The sequence below is a fragment of the Porites lutea genome, chromosome 1 (assembly GCF_958299795.1).
Source record: "Porites lutea chromosome 1, jaPorLute2.1, whole genome shotgun sequence".
NCBI lineage: Eukaryota > Metazoa > Cnidaria > Anthozoa > Scleractinia > Poritidae > Porites > Porites lutea.
Window position 1 is genome coordinate 27,469,329 of NC_133201.1, and position 9,747 is coordinate 27,479,075.

Below are 9,747 nucleotides of genomic sequence, written 5' to 3' on the forward strand. Positions count from 1 at the left end.
GAACGCTTTGCAAAAAGGACGTTTCTATGTTAAGTCGCATTTGTAACTTGTAAATAGAGAAAAACGCTTGTTTTTATATCTTTGGACTTGTGGTTTCTTTAGTTACTCCGTTGGCAGCCTTTCCCCTAAAGAACAGCAGTCCTTGTTTCAGCGATATACAGTTGGTATATTTACTGCCCCGCTTAAGCAAATATTTAAGTTCTTTCTGCGAATCCAAAATCCCAGTTTATAACCTGTCGTTACCAGCGCAAAGGCCGGTAAGACAGCCATGTAGTCTCGGTTACGCATTATGTACTGGGAAAACAGGGAAGAACTTTATAGACAGGACCACAAAAAAAGTTAAGAACTATTTAAGACTGTGCCAACAGGGATTACAGGCACTGTTCACTGCTCTCGTTGCCTTCGCCGCCGGCACAACACGATTTTATATTTTGTTCGCGCAAACTATAAATATTATCGAGAGTTTCGCTTTTAGTCCTGGCTAGATCTTTGTGTTACTATATACCGAATAGCATTGTCCGTTTATAAGGTGTGAACATAGATAGCCTTAATCGCAGCTTAAAATCAAGTCACAGAATTTTAAGTGGATATTAAGGCTTGTCCCTGCTCTCGTTATCAGTTGTCAATTTGTCAATCAAACGGCATTCAGTTTGTTTTTTCGAAAAACTATAATCTGCTTTACACAATATGATGGGATCAAGAAATTAGGTGATGCTTAAAAATGATCAATTTGTCAGTTTAGAATAGAAAGGACCGTCAAAAGTTTGATTAATTGGATAAAAATCATTAACATTTCACGGCGTTTAGCTTGTAAATATTCCGTAACTGAGGAATTCAATACTAAACAATACCTTTTTTATTAGCAATGGCAGCAGGCCGCCTTAATTTACATTTAGTAAACAGAATAAGCACAAAAACTTGCGAAGCGCGTATTTAAAAGCAGTTAAAAGGCTACACTCACTTAACGCTGTGACCAATAATCACGTCACGCGAACAAAACTCGGCTAAACCTGAGAAACGTTGGCTAAATACTTCCGAAGGTGCGAACCATTTGATTGGAGTATTCAAATTTTTATTTGACATCGCGCTTGTTGTCATTCAAAAGCCACACAAAAGAAAATAAATTATTGTCATGTAAAATCAACGCCTTTTATCTACGCTGTGTTATTCTGGGGGTCTTGACTGCCTTACATTTGGCCCGGCTGATAACGACAAAAAGTTGCATTTACTAACGATGTTACTTTTCATGGAGAAAGGAAGCGAGTTGTGGTATCGGCGGTAGTGGAAGTTGTTCGGCACTGTGCTTACGGCATCAAAACAATGGATTTTCAGAATATGCAGAACCTAAACTGTTCCCCTTGTGGCGAGACATTTGAAAAATTGTCCTTCACATCACTGGAAATAGATGCACTTAATTGCTTGGAAGAGACCATAAAATCTCATGAAATGAACTCGGATGATGGTGATCAATTTCCTGCAGATGATTTGGAGCCAAAAGCTGAGTCAATTTCGGAGCAGAATAGTATGTTCAATAACTTGTCTCAGCCATGTGCCAATTCTACAAGAGCGTGTGCGAGCCGAAAATTAAACGCGGGTTATATTATTTTTGACGGATCTGAAATAAAATACATATCTACCGATAAAACAGAAACAACGACGATATCGAAACCCTCAGAGGAACTTCGCAACGATTGTAGTTTTCGAAGCAGAACCTCAGAACATTCAACTCATATTTCCGAACTTGCTTCTCATTTGAATTTAAGTTCTGATGATTTAATAAGAGACTCCTTTAAGGACACAATTTCACGCCTTTCTCTCACACCGTACAAGAGACTACCGACCTACGTGCATTTTTCCACTACAGAAAAGTTTTATTTGCTGGCGATTGGAGCAGTACCCTCGCTACTGCTCAATACTTTCTACATCAGTGTGGAGTTTTTCCGACCGTTTCTTGAAAAGCAAGTCTTATCCGAAATAGGTAAGTTGCCTTTTTGCATTATAAGTTCACGTTGGTACTTTTATTGCTGGTTTCCAGCTTAGAGCACTTGGGAGGTTAAAACAAACGCCAAGAAAATATTGTTTTGGGAATTTTTTTTACTCGATCACCATGCGGACAGTTTTGTATGATTTAACCAAAGGAAAAGCTAAGAGAAAACATAATTATGTTAATTCCAATGCATCAAGATGAGAGCATAAAATGGAGCACGTTTTAAGTTCAATTTTGACATCTTTATTTTATATATACGAAGCAAATTAAAAAAGACTTACGGCAAGCTGGTCCTTCGACACCTGCCCAGCTCATAAACCACCAACCACTATCTTTTATTTGTAATAACAGTGAAAAACTATCTTATTTCATTTCTACATATCATTAACTGCGGTATTTGAAGCAAAATTTAATTTATCGATCATTTGACGTTATATCTATGTCAAACTGCTGTGAAAAGTGAAAATGCGCAAAAAGATCAAAAGCCGTACCATCAAATTATATCAAATATCTCAACTACGCTGAAAAACGTAGTCTAGTTGGCTAAATTTTTAATTTACTTTTTTCTGCCGTAAGTTATTAAAAGGTATCGGTTACGCATCCTATTTCACGGCATCTGGTTGATAAAACGAAGAGATAAGATCCTGCACTCGCACACTAGTTTCGACTGATATTTTTCAGGTCCTTTCGTTTACGAAAGAGAAAATAATTAGATATTCACAAACTAAATCAAACTAATTTTCATCAATGTTAGCAGAATGGTGGCCTTTTTACGTTTTAACTTCAAAGCCAGGATCATTATTGAGAAAGTTTATTTTTCAATATCCTAGTTCGAATGTTATAAATTAAAAGCAGGAAATATCTTAGTCGCAGGCGAGTTTTAAACCCAATTTCCTGTTTCTTTAAGCGCCCCTCGACCCCGTAGGGCGGAGGGGGGGTACTCAACAAGGTTTTACACAGGGAGGCTCCGCCTCGAGGTCCGACCCCCTACCCCTCTGTATACCATTTGGAACAATTTAGGTTTCTGGGAAATTACCCACCTACCCCTCCCCTAATCCAACATTTTGCCTTAAGTGAGAATGAAGTATTAATGTTGATTTAGGGGAGGGGTAGGTGAGCACTTTTCCAGAGACCTAAATTTTGCCAAAAAAGTTACCCCTTTCATATAGTTGCTATTTAACAATTAGTCGCCAATTAGGCGACGTGAACATCGGCGAATAGTCACCGAGACAAAGTCGAGGTGACTATTCGCCGATATTCACGTCGCCTGAAGCGACTAATTGTTTTAGTACATTTACATTGATGATTATTCGAGAAAATAAAATTATTGATCAATTTCCGACTCCGAAACACCAACAAATCTGGCTGCCATTTTGAAAACAGCTGGCCTTCAATGTTATAATCACCGCGCGGTGATTATAGCGGGATGAAGTGAAGCTCCTAGCCAATCATAGCGCTCTATTTTTGATAATCATCAATGTAATTATACCAATGACAAATGGTTCCCCTTTCAAACACCTAATTTAAAACCCCGAGTCCCTTTTAACCTCACTGTCTTTAAAATTTTAATAGATTAAAAACACGAACATTTCCTCGACTTTTTCACAGGCATAAAATGCATCTATAAGCCCTTTTGGGACTTTTTACACACCGAAATAAGAAATTCCTCTTCCCTTTCATATACTTTAACTAATAAAATCCCTACCCTTTCATAAAAAGATACCCCATTCGAACGGAGCCTCCCCGTGTAGGCCACTTTATAGAGTACCTCCCCCCCCCCCCCCCCGAGCCCTTGAATAGACGTTTTCAATGAATGCAATGTATCTAAGGCCCGATCTTTCCAAATTAATGTAAACCGCCAAGTTGCGAGACATTTTTGTTCTTGTCATTCTTTTCGAAACCAACAAAAACAAAGAGAGAGAGAGAAAGAAACACTTCACATTGCTCATTTTATTGTATTATGTGTTCGAACCGTTACAACAAATTGTTGAAGAGTTTGAGTCGCGACATCCTGTCAGAAAATCAATGTTGTCCAGTATAGTCAGATAAAAATAAAGGGGTCGGAACACTTTTCGCCGCTTTAGAAACGAGAAAATAGATCGAGTTAATTTTCGCAAAGATTTCTGGGACGGTTACTAAGGACAGCGGAAAAAATGGCTAATCGCTGACCAGCGCTTCCCTAGTAACCATCCCAGAAACAGTTGCGAGACACATTTCAGCTCCAGTTTCCTTCTCGTTTCAAAATGGTTGTGACTTGAATGGATACCTTTAAATCAGGCTGGACACCTTATGTTTATTACACAACTCTATACTCTATACCACGCTTTATTCGAATTTACAAGTGGGGAAATCAAAGTAAAAGACAGTTGTGCAAGGAAAAGAGTTGAATACAGGGTTCAGCACCGAAGTACAGTGATTGGGGTTAAGCACTGTTTTAAAAACGGTTAGCTTTTAATGTGATATCAATGCCATGTAGAGTATGTTAAAATTAACTAGTGTCAGCAGTTAGGCCTTGATTGTGTAGTGGATACGGATGTGGATTATACATCAAATGACGCGGGTTCAAGTCCTACATGCTACCTACTGTTTGCTTCTGTTTTCTTTCTTCTCTTATTTAATGCTTTAAGTTATAAGACTCCTATAGAGTATTTTGAGTGAAGATGACAATCTGACTTTGGGGTATCCACTCTAGTCATAACCGTTTCAAAGTTGGTGAATTAAACGGGCTGTGTCACGGCGGTCCACTTCATTTTGTTCAATTTTGCCAATTACTCGCCCTCAATCGCTATAAAACTTAAAGTATTAAGCAAAGAAATTTCATGTAAATGACAAAATCAGAGATTCGAGACAAACATGCAAAAATGTCTCCTGAGCATTATTTTTAAAGTTGTAAACAGCAGAGATAAACTTTGAAAAACTGTTAGGCTGAACAGTTTTCAAAAACCCTAATTTCAATCCGTTTCAATCTTCTTCAGTTTTGCCCATCCGTGGAATCTGATGTATTATTTTAACCTTCCTTTAATGTTTTAAGCGGTTATTTTTATGTTTCTCGTAATTTAAAGGGCATTTTTTAATTACCTAATTTGGCTGAAATTCGTGACACGGCTCTTTAAATGAACTGGTGTACTGCTTCAGGGGTGCCATGTCAGGAAAGGTAAAGGTTAAAATAATTGAGCACTATACGAGAACGTGCCAGTCCGTGGTAATTGTCTTACAGATAATCAAATCCATATTTATGAGCATATTTTTAACAACAAACAATAACAACAAATTTTATTTAAATGTTATAACTACGTACATTACTTTCCCACCCGCAAATAGCTTATGAACTAATGGAGGCGGGGGGAGCTAAGGACATGTTTACAAATACAAGGTTTATTTATAGATGGACTAAATAACAGTAAAGACACTACAATACAATAAATAGAACAAACTTACATGCTCGACGGTGTGTTGGTCTGCAACTTTTGAAACCTTCGTTACTATGATCTAGAAGGGTTGTATAGTTTGACTCATTTTGAAGAAATTAATATTGAAGTGCTCGAACAAACGCTACGATAAAATCCGAGCATTCCAGCTGATATAGAATCCATCAACTTCTACGGTTGGAAGGTTAGTTAGCGGGGCTGAAGGCACATCGCATTAGGAGGTATGGTCTTTGGTTCACTGAATCTTTTAAGTGAACACACCACTTATTAATACGCTTGCGAGATGCAGGAAGCGTACGCCTTGCTCGCCAAAAGTCACCTACAGTTAGACATCCATCGGGAAACTGGAAACTGGAAGGTCGTGAGTTCGATTCCTGCTTGGGGACTGGATTTTTGTTTTTCATTTCAATACTTTCTTTAGTTTTATTTCAGGAGGAGCTTGTTTCGTCAGATATTTACCAACGAGATGAAAGTTACTCCCCCCCCCCCGCACCCCACCATTAATTTAATATGTGCAACTATCCGTTTCCAGGTACAACCTCACTCTACGTTGTTGTTTACGCTAATTTACCTAACTATTTGCAGGAATTTGTCATCATCTTCCCTTTCTGATCGCCATGTTGGTTGTATTCTGCGGTAAAAAACACTGGGTCCCATTCTTTCCTACACTTCCGGTTTGCTTCGTTTTGATGTGCGCATGTGTCGTCGTTATACCGTCCTTTGTTACCGCTGGCGTCACCTTGTCAGTCATTACCATATATGGCGTCATAAGCTTGAATGGATTCTGTGCAGGGCTCAGCCAATCGCTGGTTAGTCGAGTCATTGTACTGTTTCCTGGAGGAAAGAGCAATATGTTGATTTACTATGGCAATGGTAAGCAGTAAAATGATATATTATTTGGATTACTAATGGCCCAATTAGTATAGGTAATAGCATGATTTGTAGTGATATTTGGCATAAATACCACGAGTGATATTTTGAGACAATTTTGAGATGTCATGAGTGGTATTTATGCCAAATATCACGTACGAATCATGCTATTATTTGTTTACAATACTACCCGCAAAGGCTTTGTAACTGAGTTTCACATGTAGGTATTTCAAACTAAGCTGAAATACCACTGCTCTAAGCCAATCAACTTGCAGAAATATCTCATCTAGTAGTATAACACGTTTAGATCTAGCTGAGAATGCACTGGTTCTTGAAAGTAAAAATACCAGCCAACAAATAGTCAAAATGAGAATTTCCTATCATGGCGAAAACAGTCTTCGGATCAATATTTAGACTGCTCACAGTCCCCTACTTTTTCATAAGATAGTCAGGAACGAGCGCTTACCGGTACGGGCAGCCATCTTGGTTTCATATGTACCGAGGGGGAAGGGCGTCTTTGTTTACCTTCTTCTGCTCCCTTAGAAAGGATTTGGCACTTATCCAAGATGGCCGCCTGTAACGCAAAGCGCCATCCTTACGAAACAATAGGGGACTGTGAACAGTTTAATCAGTAGTTTGGTGTAAATGTTGTGTTGCGAATTTATCCTTCATTTAAATTTATTTTTCTAAGTTTCAAACTCCTTCTCATACACAACCAAACCCTACAAACGGAGCAAAAGAAAATACTATTAAAACCAAGGATAAAACTGAACGACAACAACGCTGTCATTATCTCTACCTCGCTAAAACGGAGTATAGCACAGTCCGCAGTAGCTGTGCCGTGATTATATATCGACAGATGCACAGCTCAATGTAGCAGGTTATTGATGATAGCTCAGCATAGCTAGCTGTGTTCATATCAGTATAGGAGTGTACAACGTAGTACTAGTAATAAACAAAGGTTACGGAGTGTGGACAACAACGATCGAAGTTCAAAACGCTTTCGCTCAATCGCAGTGCTTTGCGTAACGGTTTCACGTGACAGATAGTTAATACACGCGTGAACAGAGTAGGAGTGATAGTAGGTCCGAATTGCGTTCTGTGCATTCCCTTTATTCTTAGTGGAAGTCCAAACGAATGCTGGCTACATACATGCGACACATGCGTAATAACATACTGGAGATTAGGATTGCGGGCTCCTCTTGTCGCCCGCAATTACCGTGGTGCGAAAGAGTTAATAGCAAAATAAAGTGTATCAGTTTGTCCATGGTAGATTTGATTCACTCGGAGGCGAGTTCGTCTCTCACTGTTCCCGCCAAGTAGCAGGATACATTTTAGCCTGGGACATTTCGAGAAGCCACCACCGATTCCCCGCGATGTGTCTGACAAACGATGTGCAAAAATTTCAGGGAAGTGCTTTTGATTGGTCGTGCTGCGGGAAATTTTTGATTCAACTAATCAGAAGCACTAGTCAGATCTGGGTAGTGATGAGTCAGCGGTACTGAGATTCTCAGACGTCATCTCGCGCGGAATCCAGTGGTGGCGAAGAAAAATGTCGGCTGTTTTCTCAGGCTGAAAACTTTTCTAATTGTTGCGATTGTCAGGAAGCCGGGTGTTCATAATAGTTGCGCACAAGTCACATAATGTTGCGAAATCATTATGTAACTTCTTTCCTGTTCTTTACTTTTAGGTGTGGGAATTCTGTTTCCTGTTTTACTCCAAATCATCCTAGTTTTATCAACAGGTCTAAACTCAAGCGAATCACAACTGTCTGACCACAAGACCCTCTGCCTATACGTGCTGTTCGGTGCAGTGTTTCTAGGGATCTCTCTTGGACTTTTCTCACTGATAAGACTTAGTAAAAGTGGAATATACGAGTTGTTTGCAGGGAGGGACTGTGTGGCTCACAGCCCAAAGAACATTACACTAGGATCTGTACCAGAAACGGCAAAGAGAAGATATCATGCTATAAAATGGTATTTGCTCGCCGAGTTCACTCTTTCGCTGGTAAGCTATTTTGTACTTTCACTTGCTCCGTTTATCCACGATAGCACGTATAATAGTTCACGTACGAGTATCTCGCCGTTTTGGACCGTTTATCTTGCTACAGTACTTGTGGCTATTTTCAGGTTTGGAGATTTAATTGGACGCCTGTTTTCGCGTTTCTGTTGCGATAAACTGCAACTAGATGTAAACGTGGCAACGTTCTTTTATCTAACAGCCTCAATTCTCCGCCTGGGATTTGCTTTCGCAGCGGTGTTTTACATTCGCACACCATTCTTGGTTTATTATAATTTGTTCATGATAAGCTCATACTTGATGTTGGCTTTCACGAATGGATTTTTCTCCGTTGCCATATCATCAAGCTGTCAATCATTTATCATGGTGCAAAGGAAGGACTCATGCCCAATTGTTTCGCAGTTTCTTTGGATTTCAGGAATATTAGGAGCAAATGTTGGTATCGCATTGTCGTTTACTCAAGCCATTATTTGACATCCGCCCTTCCTGTTTGGTGACAAACGGAAGACTGGAGACTTCCATTCTTTAAAAAGCTGCTTCCAGTTACAAAATTACTGACACGCCGACCTTATTTGGGTTTAAATGGCCTGTGTATGATCTTGTGCACGTGATCTCTCTCCCCAGCCCCATTTTAGGAAGCATTTAAGACCTTAAAATTCACCGTTTCCGCGTACGGGTAAAATAGCCGTACACGAAGCCGTAAGTACGGGTAGATTGCCTCTTACCCGGGAGAAACGGGTAGGCCACCTGGTGGAATGGTTACACCGGTACAATCTGGGAAATGATAGTTGCCTTTTATAAAAGTACGAGGCAAACATGTTCGCTTACCTGTACTCGTAGTCTGAGACGGTGTATCTTAAGGTCACTAATAAAACCTTTCGATTAAGCGTTAGTTCTTCTTTGAAAAAGCAGAAACAGCCTTCCCCTCTTGTTAGAGAACTGTTTTAACAATAAACAGGCGCCTTTCGATAAACAAACTCGTAAACACGACAAGTTTCGTCAGTCATTGAAGATCCCGATTTTAATGGGAAGTTAGTCACACTGGAGTATAGCTGACAAAAGGGAACCTAAAGTACATTCAGCGAAATGTTATACCACAGGTAACCCAGGCTCTGTGATAGTACCACAGTACGGTTCCAGTAAAATTACAGAGTTTTTTATGAGGTAAAAATACGATCCTAAAAACTTCTAGGAAATACTAAATAAAGATCAATGAAACTTACTCTGCAGTTAGTTGTTGTTGTCCTTAACGCTCCAACGAAGTTGCGTAATAATTTGTTCAAATTCACTGTATATACAATAATAATATAGAAGGTAGGAGACACGAGATGCCATTTTCGCCGCCATGCTCCCTTTCAACACAACTTTTTCCGCGAAACTCGAACTCCAACGGAAAATAAACATGCCAGGATGGTAGAAATAGGATAGCAGCAGATATAGAAA

General features: G+C 39.5%; 1 protein-coding gene across 1 annotated transcript; it reads left to right on the forward strand.

Annotated features, from left to right (window-relative positions):
• The first annotated feature begins 613 nt into the window (after window positions 1-613).
• On the forward strand, window positions 614-9,473 carry LOC140947568 (uncharacterized). Its single transcript, XM_073396711.1, has 3 exons — window positions 614-1,978; window positions 6,001-6,288; window positions 7,976-9,473. The coding sequence occupies exons 1-3, from the start codon at window positions 1,321-1,323 to the stop codon at window positions 8,776-8,778; spliced, it is 1,749 nt and encodes a 582-aa protein (XP_073252812.1). The 5' UTR covers window positions 614-1,320; the 3' UTR covers window positions 8,779-9,473.
• Window positions 9,474-9,747: the final 274 nt, after the last annotated feature.